This window comes from Muscardinus avellanarius (assembly GCF_963383645.1).
Source record: "Muscardinus avellanarius genome assembly, chromosome: 1".
Taxonomy (NCBI): domain Eukaryota; kingdom Metazoa; phylum Chordata; class Mammalia; order Rodentia; family Gliridae; genus Muscardinus; species Muscardinus avellanarius.
Window position 1 is genome coordinate 179,723,937 of NC_137786.1, and position 20,730 is coordinate 179,744,666.

Here is a 20,730-nt window from a genome sequence, read left to right on the forward strand (position 1 = left end):
ATGAAGCCTATTGTTTATACATATTTTGCAGGAAAAATGCCTCCAAATGATTTCACATCTTTAAAGTATCAAGAACTCCCACGAGGTCTAAATAAATTGCACCAGAGTACTAACAGACAAAAATACTTAGAGGATTTTGCTTTTGCTTTTGTCTTTACTGACATTTTTTTGGTCCCACGTGTACATTCCATAAAGGTATGTTTTTTCTTCACTCTTACAGTGCAAAGTGCCTAACACAGAATAGGTTTCCAAATGAAAAGATTTGGATTGCTATGCAAAAAGATTGATAAAATATGAAAAATTTCCACCAGTAATAAGATATTCCACACGGAAATAGAAACATTGCCATGCAATTTTCCGCTTTTGACTATATTTTGAAATAATATCATCTAGAGTACATTACAAATGTTTGTATGCAAACATATTCATCACAGTATAGTTTTTAGTAGAGAAAAATGGAAACTATAAAAAGGCACAACAATAGGGAAATAGTTTAAACATATTGTGGTATGTCACCAATGCAGAATATTTAGTCATCTGCTTTTTTTCCCCCAAGAAATACCCATTAAGTGCTAACTCTGTGTGTGGCATTGTGTTAAACTAGAGACAGGCGCAGTTGTGTTAAAGGAGCTATTAGTAGTAGATTCTTTAATGAGGAAATTATAGCTGCTTTTGCCACAAAAATAAAAAAGTGTATTACTATGTGAGATGATGGATATATTAAGTTGCTTCAGTTTAGCCACATTTTACCAACCATATGAATCCTATAACATCCAGATGGGACTCATATGGATATGCCATTTCCTGAAAATGGAAAAATGTAAAGGAGCTATGTGGTCTTAGAATATTTATCATCATGGAAAATTAGAGCATGCCAGACGTGGAGTATGACCTCAACCGTGTAAAGTCCCCAAAATAGAGGAGAAAGAAGCTTGAAGGTTATCAATGAAAATGTGTTCTTGATAAGCACTGAATGATAGCAACAAAATATTAGTTCCATAGATAAAATAATAGGTACATATGCATTTTAGTTTTTATTTATTTTCTTTTTTGCTGTACTGGGGATTGAACTCAGGGGCATTCTACCTCTGAGGTACACCCCCAGCCCTATTTTTAATTATTTTGAAACCAGGTCTTACTGAGTTGCAAAGGACCTAAGTAGCTGAGGCTGTGTGCAAACCACAATCCTCCTGTCTCAGCCTCCCAAATGCTGGGCTTACAAGCGTGCGCCACCATGCCTGGTTGATATATGCATTTTAAATGGACTTGACTTTGTTCAACATTTTGTTATGGCATAGTCAACAATGTAGACACTTAGTCCACATTGGTGGAATGGGTGGCAAAGGAATAAATGACTGTTTGAAGCATCTATAGTATTCTAGTTCCTAAAGAACTTCTGTGCCTTCCAGAAGTCAGGGTTGAAAAAGATGATATGGAACAAGATGCAGGGCCTTGCAGAAGGCCCCTAACCATATTCCCATTCTCTGCCCTGACCTCTCTCTCCCAAGCTCACAGTGCCTCTTAAGCATTCTTTTTAAAAATGGTCTCCAGCAGCCATGTCAAGAAAGAGTTAATGGCTTTTGATTATGTCATTGGCAGTAGAGGAGGTCCTAGGGGAGAAGAATTGCATGGAGAAGTCCATGGTCCCTGAAGATGCTCAGAGAAAGGATAATTTGTCCTGCAGTTCCTCCTCCAGCTTGGCCACTGGCCACTGCACATGGTCTTCTGGTTGTGGGGACACCCTGCAATCAAGTCAGGGCATGGCTCCCGTTGGTGGTTACGGATGGCTGTGAGGAACACTTTCGGGTGAGATGTATGTCACTACTGACCAACATTGCCTGATGCTTCTGTGGGCCCTTCTGCCTGTGCGCACGAACGGTGGAGTCTGACTGGGTGTGGAGATGTAGGAGGTCGGGGAAGTCCTGAGTTTATTGCTGAGAGATATAGGGAACAATGGTTGGATTGCCTTTATTATGTGGCCACCTTTTAGAGGTTATACTTAGAAATCTTGATCCTCCGAGAACAGGGTTGGAGAGGACAGACCAAAATGTTCTTACAGAAGCTTTGTGGGATATAGAAATATTAGCAAAGTGAGAGGCAAGAAGGTTTGCTTTTAGACTTCCTTAACTCGTTTCTTGTGACCCTGAAAAGTTGCCTTCCCTTCTAAGGCCTTTAGAAATAATAATTTACACGACAAGATTATTCTAAGGCAGGAGTTGGGAAATTTGCTTTGTAAAGGGCCAGAGTAACATTTTAGGTTTCAAATATGGTTTATTCAACTATGTCCTATAAAATCAGCCACAGACAGTATATAAATAAATGAACATGGTTGTATTCTAGTACACTTTATTTACCAAAGCAGGTGGTGGGCAGCATTTGACTCACAGGCTGCAGTTTGATGATCTCTGGAATGAAGTCCAAACCAGCATGTACACTATGCATCTCCCCTTGAGCCTGGGCAGTTCAAGTGGCGCTGAGGAAGCAGGTGCTGCCCTCAGGACTGCGGTTGTGACAGTCCCTTCTTCTGGCCTTGGTAGGGAGATTGGAAGGATGGAGGCAGAGCAGGCGGACCAACCTCCCAACCTCTTGAAGTTCTACTTCCCAGAGAAAGCTGACTTATGACTAGGAAAATTAGAATGTTGAATGAAGTTAGGCAAATTTTTTTATCTTATATAAGTAAAAATTTATCAGTGTTAGAGTGAGCTTGATGGGAAAATTAATGACCATGAATGAATCCGTGTGGGTACATATATATGGAAAGTTTAAAATTGTGTGTGCATGTGTGCATACATATGTGAAGTATTGTGTGAACTGTGAAAATGTGTTAATGTATAAATAATCAAAATTTGTATAAGTGAATACATGTGGTGATGATTATGAATTAATGTAAAAATGTGCATCTGAATGTGTGTGTGTGTGTGTGTGTGTGTGTGTGTGTGTGTGTGTGTGTGTAGATAGCAGAGCTAGAGTTGAACATGGATGGACAGGACTCTAAAAAGCGTGTATCATTTTTTTCTCGATTACACTGTCTTACATGTCTCAGAAGTTGCAGCATAGTCAGAGAAATTGGAAGGAAGTGATGTGGGAGCCAAAAAAAAAATGTGGTTTAGGTAATCATAACAAGATGAAGGGTTTTAGAACTAATAGAAACGTTGGCTCTAGATAGTCTTGGATTCAAATATCAGCCTGGCTGCTAACAAGTTGTTTGACTGGACAAATTATTAATCTGAATGTCAACGTATTCACATGCAACTGAGTAATAATTTCAATTTCATTGGTCAAGTATGAGGATTAGATGTGAGAAATATGAGCAGGGTGTGGTGGCACTGCCCGTAATTCCAGTACGTGGGAGGCTAAGACAGAAGGATAGTAGGTTTGAGGACAGCTTCAGCAAAGTAGCAAGGCTCTCAGGAACATAGTGAGACCCTGTTTCCAAATAAAAAGTAAATAGCCTTGGGGTATAGCTCAGAGGTAGAATGCCCCTGGTTTCAATCCCATCAACACAAGAGCGCACATACATGCACACACATGAGAAAAATGAATAAAACTCAGGTATTTAAAGTTGCTATTATAAAAATAATACTAAAGGGTTATTTGTGTAAACTATTAATAACACAGTGAAGATTACAAATAAAAAATGAAAGTGATAATAGAATTGGCAATCATAATGTAATAGACGTTTTAGAGAAGGAAGCTTTGTTTTCTATTTCCTCTTTAGCTTCCACATATGAAAGAAAAGATATGACCTTTGACTCTGAGACTGGCTGATCTCACTTGTTCCATTCATTTTCCTGTAAATGATTTTGTTCTTTAGGGCTGAGTGAAATTGAACTGTTTTAACATACCATATTTTTATCACCCATTCATAATTTGGCTATTATGAATTATGCTGCTATAAACATGAATATGCATGTATCACTCTAGTAGTCTGACTTCAGTTCTTTTGGAAAGATACCAAGAAGTGGTATAGTTGGGTCATATGGCTCCATTTCTAGTCTTTTGATGAACCTCCATACCTATCTCCATAGTGGCTGTACTAATTTACAATCCTATCAACACTGTATAAGAATACCCATTTCCCCACATAATCACCAGCATTTATTTTTGTTTGTATTCTTTCATGTGTGCGTATGGTGCTAGAGATTGAACCCAGGAGCATTCTACCTGTGAGCCATACCACTAGACCTTTTTATTTTTTTGAAACATGGTCTTGCTAGTTTACTGAGCGTTTTGCTACATTGCTGAGGCTGGTCTTGAACCTTTGATCCTCCTCTCTCAGCCTCCCAAATACTGGGATCATAGGTGTGCACCACCATGTTGGCTTTGTTTGTATCCTTGATGAATGCCATTCTAACTGAAGTTAGATGGAATCTCAGTGTAGTTTTGATTTGCTTTTCCCTGGTTGCTAATGATATTAGATAATCTTTCAAATATTTATTGGCCACTTGTAATTTTTTTGTGATACTGGGGGTGGAACACAGGGGCTTTTCTATGGCTGGGCTATACTCCCAGACCTATTTTATATTTTATTTGGAAACAGGGTCTCACTAAGTTGCTGAAAGCCTCACTCAGTGGCTGAGGCTGGCTTCGAACCTGTGCGATCCTCCTGTCTCAGCCTCCCAAGCGCTGGTATTACAAGCATGCACCACCATGCCTGGCTATTGTAATTCTTCTTTTGAGGATTATCTATTCATTTCAATCGCCTATTTTTATTATTTTTAGCGTTAAGTTTATTAAGTTCTTTGTGTAGTCTAGATATTAGTCTTCCATTAGAGGAATAGCAAAGATTTTCTCCTGTACTATAGGGCCAGAGGGCCAGAGAGAATGTCAAGGTCCAGAGAAAAGGAAGAGGTCCAGAGAGTAGGCAGAGGACCTACTCTCTTTAGACTTCTGATTTTTCTTCCCTTCCCTGTCAATCTTACACAGTACTGCAAGAGAGAGCTACCTAAAATGCAAACTCGCCAATGTCATTTCCTTCTACTGTCAATACGAGAAACTAAGAAACTGTAGAAAACACTGTAACTGGTCTTAGGAGTTGCGGTTTGGGAGACAGAAGTTCAGGTGATCTGAATCAGCGTTCAGGGGCAGGGAAAGCAGGAGTCTATGGAGGCAAGCAGAGTCAAAGGCAGAACAGCACTGTCTCCTTTGGAGGACACCTCTCTCGAAATGTTGAGAAAGAACAGAAACTATTGACCAGTGAAAAATAAGATGTATAAACAAAAGGGAAACCCCGTGAGACAAGAGTCAGATGGCCTCCTGATATCCTTCCCAGTATAACTGGTTCTTCCAGAGGACAGCCTGAGGTCAAGGGGCAAAGGGGACGGAGGTTTACATTCCAGGTGGCACTTACTGCTCCTAAGTTCTACTCCCTTAATGGCCTTAACTCCATTTTGAAAGAAATGGTGTTGCTCTCATAGATTTTCCTTTAATTTTCACACTACAGATTCTTCAGTGGCTCTTGCTACTTCAATATAAATTCTCCTCTAGTTCAAATAGAGAAGTGCTCACAGCCCTGTATTTAGGCTCCTCCCTCACCCCAGCATGGGTTTTTACCATGTCCTCTTTGCTGTCGACTCTGAATCATTATCCTTTTCCTCCAAACCCCATGTCCCCTCAGATGCTTAGGATTCTATTTGAGTTCTTTGCTGATCACATTTCTTTCCTTTGCAAATTATTTATTCTTCAAGCTTCACTGAGGTGGCACCTCTAGAAAGCTCTTTTCACCTCTTGAACTTCCCATAGTTCCCTGGGTTTAGATTTTCTTCTACACTGTGTATATTATGTAGATAGATCTTCTGTTTAGTTTTCTGTCTTCTCTCAAGGAGGTGTTCCAGCAGCCATGTCTGGCGCACAGTAAGTGCTCAATGAAGCTAATTAAACCCATAACAACTCAGTTACCATTTTTATTTATTTTTTATTTTTTTATTTTTTATTATTATTTTTTTGGTGGTACTGGGGTTCCTGGAAGCCCTTCTACCTCCGGGCTACACTCCCAGACCTATTTTTACATTTTTATTTGGAAACAGAGTCTCCTAAGCCAGCACGCGTGGCTGGCTTCGAACCTGCGCGATCCTCCTGTCTCCGCCTCCCAAGCGCGGGGATTACAAGCGTGCGCCACCACGCCCGGCATCAGTTACCATTTTTAAATTGAGGCATTGTAATTATACATCATAGTGAGGTTCAGAGTGATAAATACCTATGTGTACACAGTACTCCTTGTGTGTTTCCCCTGCTCTTCCTCCATTACCATTTTCCTTTTGAGAAGCACACTGCATTCTGGTAGTCGAGATGGACATTGCAGTGCTTGTTATTCATAGATTTTAACTGTTTATAACAACTTGAGATTAATATGTGTCATTCTAGAGTTGGATGGCCTATCTTAAAGTTGATCTAATCTATCCTGTCCCTTGCTTTAGTGTGTGTGTGTGTGTGTGTGTGTGTGTGTTATCAGGGATTGAACCCAGGGGCATTCTGCCTCTGAGCTTCACCTCCAGCCCTATTTTATTTTTTACTTCGAAACAGGGTCTCACTAGGTTGCTGAGAGTCTTGCTAAGTTGCTGAGGCTGTCCTTGAACCTGTGATCCTCCTGTCTCAGCCTCCCAAGGAAAGGGATTACAAGTGTGCACCACCACGCCCAGCTTCAGTTTAAAAGGTGATAAAAGAGACCCAAAGCAAAGACTTTATTTATTTATTATTTATTTATTTATTTATTTATTTATTTATTTATTTATTTATTTTGGTGGTACTGGGGTTCCTGGAAGCCCTTCTACCTCTGGGCTACACTCCCAGACTATTTTTACATTTTTATTTGGAAACAGGGTCTCCTAAGCCAGCGCACGTGGCTGGTTTCAAACCTGTGCGATCCTCCTGTCTCTGCCTCCCAAGCGCGGAGATTACAAGTGTGCGCCACCACGCCCGGCCGAGCAAGGACTTTATTGAGATTATATAGCTAGTGAATAGAATGGCAAACAATTTTTGACCACATCTCCTAAATTCCCAACCAGGATGCTTTTCACTGCTATGTCCAATGATAATCCACTCTCTCCTCCCTTACTCCGACCCCATTAAGCTTATTGGAAAGAAAAAAGTGACCTCCAAATCCTATTCGGCAACACACAGGTGAGCTGCCCAGAGCATGGCAACCCTCAACGTCACTGGGACCAGCCACTCAGTCTTCATTCTGCTGGGCATCCCCGGCCTGGAAGACCAGCACATCTGGATCTCTCTCCCCTTCTTTATTTCCTACCTTGTTGCCCTTCTTGGGAATAGCCTCCTGATCTTCATCATCACGACTGAACGCAGCCTCCACGAACCCATGTACCTCTTCCTTTGCATGTTGGCTGCGGCTGACCTCATCCTGTCCACCACCACTATACCCAAAGCCCTGGCCATATTCTGGTTTCATGCCGGTGCGATCTCCCTCGATGGCTGTGTCACCCAGATCTTCTTCATCCATGCTACCTTCATCGCCGAGTCCGGTATTCTGTTGGCAATGGCATTTGACCGCTATGTGGCCATCTGTGACCCACTGCACTATAGCACTGTGCTCAGTCACGCGGTTATCGTCAGGATCGGCCTGGCCGTGGTCTTGAGGAGTTTCTGCGTGATACTCCCAGATGTATTCCTGGTGAAGCGGCTGCCTTTCTGCCATAGCAATCTGCTGCCGCACACCTACTGCGAGCACATGGCGGTGGCCAAGTTTGCTTGTGCCGATATTCGCGTCAACGTCTGGTATGGCTTGTCCGTCCTTCTCTCCACTGTCGTGTTGGATGCCCTGCTCATCTTAGTTTCCTATAGCCTCATCCTCCATGCGGTCTTCCGTCTCCCTTCCAGAAGTGCTCGGCAAAAGGCTCTGGGCACCTGTGGCTCCCACCTTGGGGTCATCTCTATGTTTTATTTGCCGGGCATTTTTACCATCATTACCCAGAGGTTCGGGCAGCACGTTCCTCTCCATACCCACATTCTGCTGGCCAACGTCTGCATGTTGGCCCCTCCCATGCTGAATCCCATCATTTATGGGATCAAGACCAGGCAGATTCGAGAGCGTGTGCTCCATACTTTGTCTTCACGGTGGATACAAGGCTGAGTTTGACTAATCAGGGAGTATATTTACCAATATAGAGCTTCACATCTTTTGCACCTACTTTGTGGAGACTTAGAAGTTCACACTGCCATTGAGCAAAGCTACTTTTTAGGACTGAACATTGGATTGCCACTGGCCTTGAGAAGGGTCCTGTCTAGGAAAGAGCACAGGCTTCTGGGTCAGAATCCTGGCTTCACTAATAATAATGATGTGTTTGGCCTTGGGAAAATTGCTTGTTGACAAAATTATTTTTTCAGAAAGTGATCTTATAGAGTAGCAGAAAAAGAGGCAAGAGAGGCATATTAAAACCAAAGCAATCACATTAAACAATAAAAGTTGTACCTATAATGAACTTTTGCAGGACAATGAAAACATCCAGACAGAATATATATTAATGTAGTTGTGTACACATTAAACATACACTTAATTTCACTTTAAATACGTTTTAGTTTGAATTAGATATGGGGAATTGCCATAATCTTTAAATTTCTTGACTGTGTCCTGATGGTACCTTTATTGCAGGGCTGTTGTAGAACTAAAATAAAAATAGGATCTGGCCTATACATAACAAACTTTGAATACTCTTCTTTTACTTTCTGCTTTAGATTATTTATCTTTAAAATTTGGTACAAAAAATTTTGCCTCTATTATTTTAAAAGGAAGTTGTAGGAGCAAAGGAGATCAGGAAATCCAACAAGCCTTATTTGATGTTAAAAGGATGGTATTAATCAAAATTGGAATTAGAGCTGATGGGATCTTCCTTCTCAGGATAATTTTTATGTGACAAGCAGGGATGCACCTGGATCAGTTGTTAGCGACTATTGGTGGGGTGAAAGTGGATCTACTATGAAATCTCTTTAGTGGAGAATGAGGGGTGTGTGCTGTCTCTATAATGTGCACCTCCACATGTCAATGTAATTGGATATGCTAAAGGCGTTAAGAGTTGTTTTTATAATTATGATAGTTTCTTCCCACCAGTATATAAATCAAAGGCCACAAACTATCATTTACAGTGGTCAGCTCCAAGGGAGAAACACAGAGCAGCAGAAAAGCTGATTTTATAATGTTTTATATTTCTTCATGAACCAGACATGCACAAGCCAACCATTCCTAGCCTATCCAATTTTCATAAGCATGAGTTTATATTCCTCCTCCACTTTAAATCAGTGGTCGACTTTGCCAATTTATTTTTAGTTTTGTGATATTGTCATGTTGCCTGATGATTCATACCTGGGTCTTTTTATCTTTGTTTTATCCAAAGATAAAAAGGATCTCTTTTCTGTACAGTATCAAGAAAAATCATTACTTTAGAAAGAACGCTTATCAATAAACTCTTTTCAAAGTCATTGATATCTTTGTATATAGTACCTAAGTTTTTAATGAAATATTTGGCAGATGCACTGAGAAACATTCTATTTTAGATAAGAAATGTTATAGCTTACCCTAGTCGACCCTAAATGTGCTCTGCAATTTCATTAGCCCACAGCTGGGAAAAATCATCTACCACAAAGCCTACTTTATAATAAAGTATTGACTGTATCATGTGATTTATTGAATACTGTGCCAAAAGTAACAATCAGAATAGTTGTATGGGGCCAGGCGTGGTGGCACACTCTTGTAATCCCCGTGCTTGGGAGGTTGAGACAGGAGGATCGCACAGGTTCGAAGCCAGCCTCAGCTACTTAGTGAGGCTCTCAGCAACTTAGTGAGACCCTGTTTCCAAATAAAATATAAAATAGGTCTGAGAATTTAGCCTGGAGGTAAAAAGCCTCTGGGTTCCACCCCACAAAAAGAATAGTTGTATGGGTATACTTATGTACCACTGTAAAAATTGTAAGTCAAACCATTCTAAGTTGAACACCATCTATATACTCCTAGATATCTACCCCCACATATACATGTAGCACACAAATATTTAAATTCATTGCATATAGTACGTATGTGGAATCAAGGATGTCAGGTAATGTTGCTTTAGTGGGGACATGCTTATAAGGTTTCACAGAAGCTCTGACATTCACCATGATCTTAGAGGTAGTGTAGTAGCCACTTCTATAGTTTTTTTATACTTTAATAAATGTACATATTTATATTCATATTCTAAGTCTCAAATTGGAAACTACTTAAGCATCAATAAAATGGACAACTGCAATATATCCAAATGATAAAATTTGAAATGGCAATGACAAATAAGGATGAATAACACGATGCTGACTTGTGACATCATGAATCCAAAACAAAGCTGAGCACAAGAGAATAGAGGAATAGTTTTGGTATGATTCCATTTATATAGTACTTAAAAAGATCAAAATAAATATGCTACATAGGCGAGGACAATGTTTTGCTTCAGGATGTGGATTCTATTACAGGGATATATTCAGTTTGTTACAAAATAGTTGATTTGTTTTGTGTGCACTTTTCTGAAAGCACATTTATGTCAATAAAAAAATCTTAGCAGGTGAGGCCTAGACAACTAAGAATAAAGGGCCTAGGTTTGTCTTCTAGAATTTCAGAGAGAATGATGTATTCTGTCTGTCAAGTGGAAAGGTGTGGAAGGGGCCAGAGGTTGTTAGCATCTGCTCTGGAAAGCAGAAATCACTGCCGCATGCATGACAGAGACATATTTCTCCAACTTCAACACCATTTTCTCAGAGCTGGGGATGTGGCCACACCCACCCTTCTTTACTGTGTGTGTGTTTGTTCTACTTCTGAGTTACACTTTGAGCCCTTTTAAATTTTCAAACAGGGTCTTTCTAGGTTGCTGAGAATCTTAGTTGCTGAGCTGGTCTTGAACCTGTGATCCTCCTTGTCTCAGCCTCCCAAGTACTGGAATTTCAGGTATATGCCACCATGTCCGGCTTTCTCTATCTCTTAAGAGACATTTACTGTTTTAGAAAAGGCAAAAGAGTATGCCTAATAAAGAGGCATTTCAGAGCAGGATGATATTAAAATTGAATGTTCCAGGAAAGAAAGGAATTTACCATTTTGTAGAAAGAGTAACAAAATTAGGGGGCATTCAAGGCTTGACTCCATGGACAGAGAGCTACAGGAACTTCGGTGTTATCACTGGTAAATATTTAAGAACATGGACAGAAGGTGTCTCAGAAACAGAAGTCCAGAGAGCTGTACAATCTCCAGATCTCCAAATAGGAATTCCCTCATTGTGAAGAAGCAATACCCCTGTGGACAGTGGTCAGAGCCTTAAGTGACCTTCTACCACCACAGTGATTGTATGGGGAGTTACTTTTAACTATATATTAAAATATTATATTACTTTAAATTATATAACTATATTACTATATATTATTTTAACTATATATTACTTTTAACTATATATTCTTGACCTGGGTCTTCAGCTGTAGTAGGTAGGACATTCCAGGCAGGGGGAAAACACACGTTAAAGACACACCAACATCAATCATGTTTAGAGTTGTCAAATATTTGGGGTTTAAGGAACAAGCAATGAATTGATAGACTGAAGCACAATTTTTCTTCTTTAAGAAGTCCTTTTGCAAACCATGGAAGATAGAGAGATATGACCAAAGGCCATAGCACAGAGATGGGGAGAAGAAAACAAAAGTTACACAATGGGGCAGAAACATGGGTTTGGTTGATGTGTTTGGTAAAGCAGCCTCCTCATATGTGGCCCAAAGGGAATCAAAGTCATTAATAGTCAGCAGAAGCTGACCATCTCATCTTAAAGTGGACAGAGTGTCAGAGGGGCTGCATTTGTCCCTGCATCATTGAAACCAGGGTTGAAGAAGGGCCGCAGAGGCCCCATGAAGGCGCACTGGGAGAAGGTGTAGATGAGGGAGCAGTGGTCAGTGATGTTGTAGAAGGAGACGACACCAGCCTCATAGTCCAGGAAAACCCCAACTTGGCACGGAGGCACCTGAAGGTGGAGCGGAGTCTGGGGACAGGTGCCAGCCTGGTAACTTTCTCTGTTCCACAACCAAATTGTCCAGAAGCCATTCTCAGGGCTGAGGAACAAAGGCCCCTTTCTCTGCACAGAGTTTCTACAGACTCCCAGGTCCCAGGCCTCCTTCCCGGTCACATCCACTTCCCAGTAAAATTTTCCAGAGTGGAAGCTCTGGGCACCGAGGACCATGGGGTAATTTTCAAATCTCTCTTCATTTTCAGGTACCTTCTGCTGGGTGTCTGCAAGTCTCACTTGTCTCCTATCCTTTGAGAGGATGAGCCATGAATTGGCTGTGTTGCTATCCATAGTGATGTAAACTGCAGAAAGAGGGCCATGGTCATTCCTGTGTGGATCAGTAATCCTTTGCTTACAAAGTGGAGGGGACTCATGTAAACCAGGGTGAGGGGTGACCCTAAAAATGACCCCTGGGCAACTCCTGCCCTTGCCCTAACCCCCGAGGGAAACTTCCCTACTTCTGCCTCTGCTTCACATACTGATCTGCCATCTCTCCTCCATGCTGGCCCTGTGCTCCCTGGCCCGAGAATCCTAGCTGAATTCTCATTATCCCCTTCTGCCCCAGCCTCACAGCTCCTAGAGGGCACCTCACCTCCATGGGTCCTAAGCATCTTCTTCATCCCCGGCACATGGCAGACACTTCTCAGGTCTGGGGAGATGTCGTCTACCTTCTTCAGGTCCCAAGACTCACTCCTGGGGGAAAGAGAATTTGAGACCCCTGTCTCCCACCTCGACTTCCTAATCCCAGATCCTAATGACCTCCTTTGTACAGGATTCTGATAATTTAATTCAGCACATATTTACAAACACCTCTTATGTTCAAGTTTCTGGGTGCGAGACAAAAACCACAGGATTTAGTTCTTTTCTAGAAGATCCATGTTCCATGAACCTCTGCAGCACGTGGATAGCCTGTGTCTTCTCTAAGCCTGAGGTCACTGTGCAAATACATTCTGTTTCACTGTATAGACAAGGGGAGCGATACAGGCTGAATCACTTCTGCAAGGAACCACAAGGAATCCCTCCCGTGCTACGGGTGTTAGTCCCATATCTCAGAGAGGTTTGCAACTGGGTTTGTTTCCACCTAAAAAATGGGTCCCAGCAGGCTATAGACCCAGACATTTCTACAATATCCCTATTTGTCAGGGCTTTCCTGTATGATGATTCCATCATTATCATTCAATTACTTGGAGCAAATTCACCAATTGAGGGTCTATTTTTAACCTCCAGAGACCAGAATGAATAGATATGTATATATGTATATGTGAATACATATATATGTATGTATATTTTGTATATATATGTATGTACACACACACACACACACACACACACACACACACACACACACACAGTGGTACTGGAGATTGAACCCAGGGGGCATTCTACCTCTGAGCTACACCTCCAGCCATTTAAATTTTTTTTTTTTTTTTTGGTGGTACTGGGGTTCCTGGAAGCCCTTCTACCTCCGGGCTACACTCCCAGACCTATTTTTACATTTTCATTTGGAAACAGGGTCTCCTAAGCCAGCGCGCGCAGGGATTACAAGCGTGCGCCACCATGCCCGGCATCCAGCCATTTAAATTTTTTTTGAATTTTGAAACAGGGTCTTGCTAAGTTGCTGAGGCTAGCCTTGAACCTAAGATCCTCCTCCTGTCTCAGTCTCCCATGTATTGGGATTATAGGCATATGCCAACATGTATGTCTTGGAAAATATTTTATAGAGGGTCAGTTCTTTGAGAATAGGAAGCAGATGTGGGAAACTTCACTGCATGTGTCTCTAATGCAGTAACCCTTTTTCTAGACATATATACTCCCTGCCACTCCCTTTTCTAATAGAGAAAACCCTTTCTTACCTTTCCAGGACAAATCTCACCTCCTGAGGAAAAAAGAGACAGAATAAGTTCTGCAGTTTCTGGTTCACCACTTAGAATTCAGTCTCATGGATGAAACGAAACCACCCTGTGATCTCCCCGGGGCTCTGCACCACCTCAATTCCCCTGGGCCAAGGCTGGAAACATGATTTTGAACAGCATGCAGCTGAAAGAATGCATGGATGCTTGTAGAGAAATCAGAGACCAAACATGAGCGTATCCTATAGCTAGGGAGGATTATCTGGTTAAGGACTGACACAGGACACAAATTAGAAAGATCAGATTCTTAACGGGAGTAGGATGGAAGGAAGGTGGAAGAAGGCACAAAGCCCAGCCTGGCTGAAGCCCAGAGACAGTCACAGGGAGAGAGTGGACCAAGCAGGACTGCCAGAAATGGCTCCTTCTCACTTGTGGCTACGAATTGTTTGGAGAGGAAGGGTTGGTTAAAGCTCTGCCTTGTGCTGTGGTTATGTTAACTCCTCCTGTACATGAAGTCGAAGCAACTGAGATTATGTAGGGGTCGGAAGTCTTGTATGGAAATTGGCATACTCCTAGGCCCAGGTCATAGGGCCCTAGGAAGCCCAGTTCAATGTCGGGCCAAAGAGCACCTGCCATGTCAAAGGCCTAAGAGAGCCAGCCAAATCAAGCCAATTCAATTAGCTATTATTATAATAATTATTATTTTTTTTTGCAGAAAATAGATATACCTTCATGAACACATTTGACTGAAAGACAGTTGAAGTGGTATGGGAAGAGAATCAAAGAATGTTACAGCAGAAGGGTGTTTTCTTTTTGTACCACTGATTGAACCCAGGAGTGCTCTACCTTGCTATACCCAACCCCTCTTAAAAAAATTATTTTTAAGATAGGGCCTTGTTAATTATCTCAGGGTCTTGCTAAGTTGCTGAGGCTGAGCTTGGATCTGTAATCCTCTTGTCTTGGCCTCCCAAGTACAGGTGTATGCCATGATGCCTGGCTCAGATGGGACTTTCCCAAAGTGAAGTCAGCATATTCTTGGTAGATGTAAGATAAGTACAGTCTACACTGATGCCTTTTAAGTTATGGCCTTATTTTAATCCCAACTACCTCATATTCCTTGGGTGCACTCTAGCTGTAGTCTCTCACCATGTCTCTTAACATCTTTGCTCCTTAGTTTTCTTATCTATGAAATGGGATAATAGTATCACCCACCTGAAGCCTGGCAAGTGATATGTAGTATTTTAATAATTTATTTTGAAATACATTAGGAAAAGTAACACCAAAACATAATTCCTGGGTTATTGCTTTGGAAGTTTTTTTTTTTTTGAACCTAAACTTATTTGTGGAAAAGAATGAGACAAGTAAAATCAGCATTTTAAAATCATGTAGGTGGTCTTCAGAAAAAGCAGAAATGTAAATGACTAACATGAGGGGAACTCTTGTTTATTAATTCCCTCCCTGGTTTTACAAGTGGAGAAATTGGGTCTAGGAAAGGAAAATGGCTTAACTGAGAGTTATGGGGAGAATCGTTGGCAGGGCTGGAGCTACTGTCTCTTTCAGTCTTAACCTTCTAGCTATATTTAGTAAAAACCATCTCATGGCCAGATATTCATATAAGAGCCATAGTGAGTTTCACCTGTAAGCCTCACAAAAATCCCACGAGATTTGTAATGTCATAATAGCACTTAACATATAGAGAATCCCGATGTTAAGATTATAAAACCTTCTCAAGGTCCTCACCTGGGACCTTATAAAGTGTGAATTGGGTTCAAATTCCAGTTAATTAAAAAAAATTCCAAGGACTAGGCTTCTATTTGCTCTAAGAGTGGCCCCAGAGAGCACTAGTGTTTTCTGGTACCCTGAAATCTCCAGATCTCACCTGCAGCAGCTCCAGTGCTGAGCTCCGACTCCTGTACTCCAGCTCTGAGATCAGCTCCTGCAGGGCCTGGCTCTGCTGGGCCAGCTCCGCCTCTGTCTCCCCCAAGAGTCTCAGCTGTTCCATCTCACCCTTTTCTAGCTTCTGCAGCTGCCTCTGCTCCTCTTCAGCCAGGAAGGTTTTCTGCTGCACAAACTCTGCATGAATCCTTGATTTCTGTGCTTCAACTTTCCTCTGTGGTATCAAGGGAAACAGAGAGGTGGTCTCTATGAAAATTTCCTAAGCTTTGTGGATGGAGGTCTAGGTGCTGATTACCCTGGAGATTTTACCACTCTATTTCCTCCTGGGAATAAACTTTTCTGGGGAGGTTGGCATTGGTTGGGAGGACACTTTTTAGCTGCTTACAACCACAGCTCCACCAGCCTACTTCATCGGCATATACTTTTCTCAACCTCTTTTAAAACCCAGTTAACATCCTAATGAGCCTTTTGTTTGTATCTCAGTGAATTACAGAGTAAAACCTGTTCCCAAACACAATAAACACAGGCTCACAGTAACATCCCAAATTTCTTCAGAAAGGTTGGCTAGGGGACATTCTTGTTTGCCTTCTGCTGCTAGCAATTATAGGGTCACTTGATGGCACAGAATGAAGTCTTTTGCCATCATGGCCTGAATCAGTTTTCCCTAACCCCATATCTTCCTCTTCAGAATCTATTGGCTGTGGGCTCCTTCTACTCCTTGTCAATTCTGAACATACCCTACACCTCTTAACAAATCACCAGTGTGGACCAGGCTTCAGTTTTCCAGTGACCTGGACATGGTCAAGAGACCACCTGCTCAGAATGGTTTCCCTGCCTAGACATGGATCCCTCAAATCTGCCCCTCATAGCCCTCATTTCCTAAAAGGTCAGGCTCTTGGAATCTCTCTTAGGGTGCCTCTGACACTGAGGTATGGACCCTACCATCCTGGAGACTGGGATTAAGGTACCCCAGTTTGAGAGGGTACAGCTAAGCCCCTCAATACAGTGATTCTCAGTTTGCCTGAGGGGGGGCTCTTCTTTCAGCCTTTTCCTTTTTATTCCTTTCAATGTGGAGACCTAGCCAGTTCTCAAGGAATGAGATATACCAATTCCATCACTCCACAGACAGGCACGGCTATGCTTAAGGGTTCCCAAGTTTAAGGCCTTGGACCCTGCCCAGCCTTTGACTTTTTTGTATGTGTGTATGTGTGGTACTGGGGATTGAACTCAGAGGCATTCCACCTATAAGTTATACCCCCAGCCCAGCCCAATTTTATTTCTTATTTTGAAACAGTCTCAGTAAGTTGCCAAAGCTGGCTTCGAACCTGTGTTTCTCCTGTCTCAGCCTCTCAGGTACTGGGATTACAAGCATGTGCCACCACGCCCAGGCTGCTGTCGACTCTTACCTTCCAGTCTGCTTTCTTTGTTGCAAGATCCACTTCCAACTTCTCAGCCAGCTCCTGTTTTTTCCTCAGTTTTTCTAATGCCACTTGCAGCTTCTCCTGTATGGAAAGAGCAGGTTAAGTCCCAACCAGAACAAGAAGCAGGGTAGGGTGGTGTAGGTTGGGGGAAGATCATATAGGTTCTTAGAAGAAGACTAAGTGCAGAGCAAGAGAGAGGACTAGAGACCTACTGGAGTAGGAAATCTGTGGACAGCAAGACTGGGAAGAGCTGGGTGTGGCTTAGAAAACACTATAGTATTGAGGTGGCAGGATGGAACATTACTCGCTCATCAACCAAGAGGTCATGAGGAAATGTGATCCTATAACATTTTGCCATACATATGCCTTGCTCCTGAGGGGTGAGACGGTTGTGTTTAAATTGCCATTTTCCCTTAGGCAAGGAAGAAGCAGGGACCCATTCTTTCCCCAGCTTCTCAACTCCAAAGGACTCTCTCCCATCCCTTGCTCCAGGGAGCAGAGGACTCACCAGGGCCCACCTTTTTTTTTTTTATACCTGTTCACTGTCTTGCACCAAGGCCTCACCTGGTATTCCCGAGCAGCCTCCTCAACAGGGATCATGGTGTGGTCACGGTGTTTCTTGGACTGGACACACACCCAGCAAAGGACCTGCCCATCTTCCTCACAGAATAGGTGAAGTTTTTCTCCGTGCACGGCACATTGCCGTCCCTCATGAGTGTCTTTACTGGCTTCCTGGCCTAGTCGTTTAAGGTTGTCCACCATGTTGGCTAGCTGCCGATTAGGCCTCAGGTTCCTGAGCAGAAAGCCGTTCCGGCACACAGGACAGACACTGCCTCCACTTTTCCCCACTTCAGAGATGCATTCTTGGCAGAAGCTGTGGCCACATTCGATGCTCACAGGCTCCAGCATGGGATCCAGGCAGATGGGGCATGTGACCTCCTCCCACATCATCGCCAGGGGCATTGCGGAGGCCATTGTGGGACTGTCTCCGCTAAGCTGCACTCTGGAGACCCTGAGGGGCTGGGTAGAAAAGAGGGAAAAGAGGTGAGGTTTGCAAGAGAAAAAACAATGAAAAGCAAAATATGAGGAGAATGGACTGGAGGGGTGAAAATAAGAAAATGCAAGCCTATCAATGGAAGAGCAAGGACCTCTCCTCCATTGTCTGGCCCACTGAGCTGGGTAGACAGGGCAGGGTGGCGTCTCCAAAATTGGCAGAGAAAATTGGTGGGAACCTTGGAGAGACGCCGTTGACAACTGTATCATGATCACATCCATGCCTGTGTAAATCCCCAGTGCCCAGGCTTCTCCCGTCCCATCCACCTTTTCTCATCTCAAGCCATCAGGCCTCCGTGTTGCCGAGAAGCTGATCCTAACAGTGACCACTGAGCATGTTCATTCCACATTCCAGAGAAGTGCTACATATTTAGTATATGATTTCATTACCGAATGGTATAGCTGTAGTGGGCTATACCATCCAGGTATACTTGTGTAAATATACTCTGGTGTTAGCACAACAGTGAAATCACCTAATATCCCCGTTCTCAGATTGCATCCCCACCGTTAAGGAAGGTCTGGCTGTATATATATATGTGGGTGTACAGACAAGTGTGCATACAAGTATATATATGTACGTGTGTACAAGCACATGTATATGTGTATGTTTGTGTACACACAAGTGTGGTGAGCACTTCCTGGACTTTTCTCCGAGTTGCTCCAAACCTGTCTCCATTTCCTTTAGGGCATACAACAATTTTTTTGGTGGGGGTACTGGTGACTGAACCCAGGGGCAGCTCTTATGGACATTCCTGTCCCCATTTTTGTTTGTTTTGAAACAGGGTCTCACTAGGTTTTCAGAGTCTTGGTATATTGCTGAGGCTGTCCTGGAACCTGTGTTCCACCTTTCTCTAAGTACTGGGATTACAGGCATGGGTCACCAGCCTGGTGGCATAGAGCACCTTGAACCTAAATCCATTTCTAGTGGAACATCCCGAACAGGCTGCCCTTCCGCTCCTTCTTGGGGAGTCTCCCACAGCGCCCCAGGCCACCCTGAGGGCTCGGTTCCCTTGGGTTCGCTTAGCTTCGCCAGCCCCTTGTCCAGGCTCAGGCTCAGGCAGCCGAGCCCCTTCCAGGTGGCTCCTAAGTCCCACTCAGGCAGAGGGGCCGGTGAGAAGAGCGGGACTCGCGGCGGAGCTGCGGAGGAGGCGCACGCAGGACCCGGGGCTCTGGGGTGACCACTGGTCGGGCCCTTCCAGTCTGGGAGTCTGGATACAGGAGAGCGGTCCCCTCGGCAGGACGGGGACCTCTAGCTCCACTTACCTGACTGTGGGACTCCTCGGTAGCCGGCTCTGAATATTTCACTTTCATTTTCCCCTAAGAGGCATGCTTGAGAGGAAGGGGGAGGAGCGATGGGAGGAGCCGGGAGGAGCAATGGGAGGAGCCGGGAGCCCAGCAAAGCAGAAAAGAGCCCCTGGAGGGAAGGGGTGGGGGGAGAGCAGGTGAGCTGGGCTAGAGGCCCTGTCCTGAGCAAAGCCTTTGACCACAGCCCAGCCTTGCTTCCCCTTCCCCGAGGCTGTGAAGAACCTAAGCCCAGTGGTCGACACCCTGCGGGCAGGCTCCCTACCAAGTCCAACTTAATGAAATACAGTAAGTTTGTAAGACGGAGGAACGACTGCTTTCTTGGGCCCTGGCCACCGCCCGCACCTGGCCACGTTGTCCCTGTCTGGGAGCAGCTCCGAAGGTCTCAGTGCATTGGGTCCGTGCGCTCTCTCACAAGCCGCCATCCTACTTCCAGAAACAATTTCGCCTGGCTGAATCTGGGGGTGATTTATTCCACGTGATCTCAAGCCAAGTATCATACAGATGAGTGATAAGAAAAGAATTGACATGTCTTAACTGTATTCTTGCCATCCACTAAGGAGTAATCTCAGGTTTTATTACTGTGACAAGATACAAACATAGAAGCTTCCATCTTCATATTTTTTTCCTCCTGGTACTGGAGATTAAACTCAGAAGCATTCTGCCTCCAAGCTATACCCAGAGAGTGGCAAAGGGCCTCGCTAAGTAGCTGAGGCTGTTGGCAAACCGCGTTCTTTGATCCTCCCATCTCAGCCTCCAGAAAGCTGGGATTACAAGTGTGTGCCACCACGCCTGGCTACTTTTTTATTTTTGAAAACAGGGTCTAAGTTCTGGAGGGCCTCACTAAGTAGCCGAGGCTGGCTTCAAATCTGCAATCTTCTTGTCTCAGCTTCCCAAGTACTGGGATTACAAGTGTGTGCCACCACTCGGCGAATCTTCATCATCTTAAAGTGTACTAAACTTTAGTGGCATTGTGTACGTCATATTTTTGTGCAATGATCACTATCCTTCATCGCCAGAACTCTTTCATCAACCTAAGCTGAAGTTCTGTACCGATTACAGATTAAATGCACCCATTTCTGTTCTTCCCCCAGCCCGCGGCCACCACCATTGGGCTTCCTGGCGCTGTGAATTTGACGACCTTAGGAATAAGTGGAATCAAAAAGCATGTTTCCTCTTGTGACTGGCTATTTT

General features: G+C 43.4%; 2 protein-coding genes across 2 annotated transcripts; one reads left to right on the forward strand and one right to left on the reverse strand.

The window, feature by feature from the left end:
- Positions 1-7,135: 7,135 nt before the first annotated feature.
- LOC308258845 (olfactory receptor 52B4-like) lies at positions 7,136-8,086 on the forward strand (the record flags this gene model as incomplete). The annotated part of the gene is made up of 1 exon (XM_080689467.1): positions 7,136-8,086. The coding sequence occupies one exon, from the start codon at positions 7,136-7,138 to the stop codon at positions 8,084-8,086; it is 951 nt and encodes a 316-aa protein (XP_080545593.1).
- A 3,691-nt stretch (positions 8,087-11,777) lies between these two features.
- TRIM21 (tripartite motif containing 21) lies at positions 11,778-18,156 on the reverse strand (the record flags this gene model as incomplete). Its single annotated transcript, XM_080701918.1, has 6 exons — positions 11,778-12,316; positions 12,607-12,707; positions 13,868-13,890; positions 15,744-15,974; positions 17,167-17,262; positions 17,746-18,156. 6 exons carry the CDS (start codon positions 18,154-18,156, stop codon positions 11,778-11,780), a joined length of 1,401 nt encoding a protein of 466 aa, XP_080558044.1.
- Positions 18,157-20,730: the final 2,574 nt, after the last annotated feature.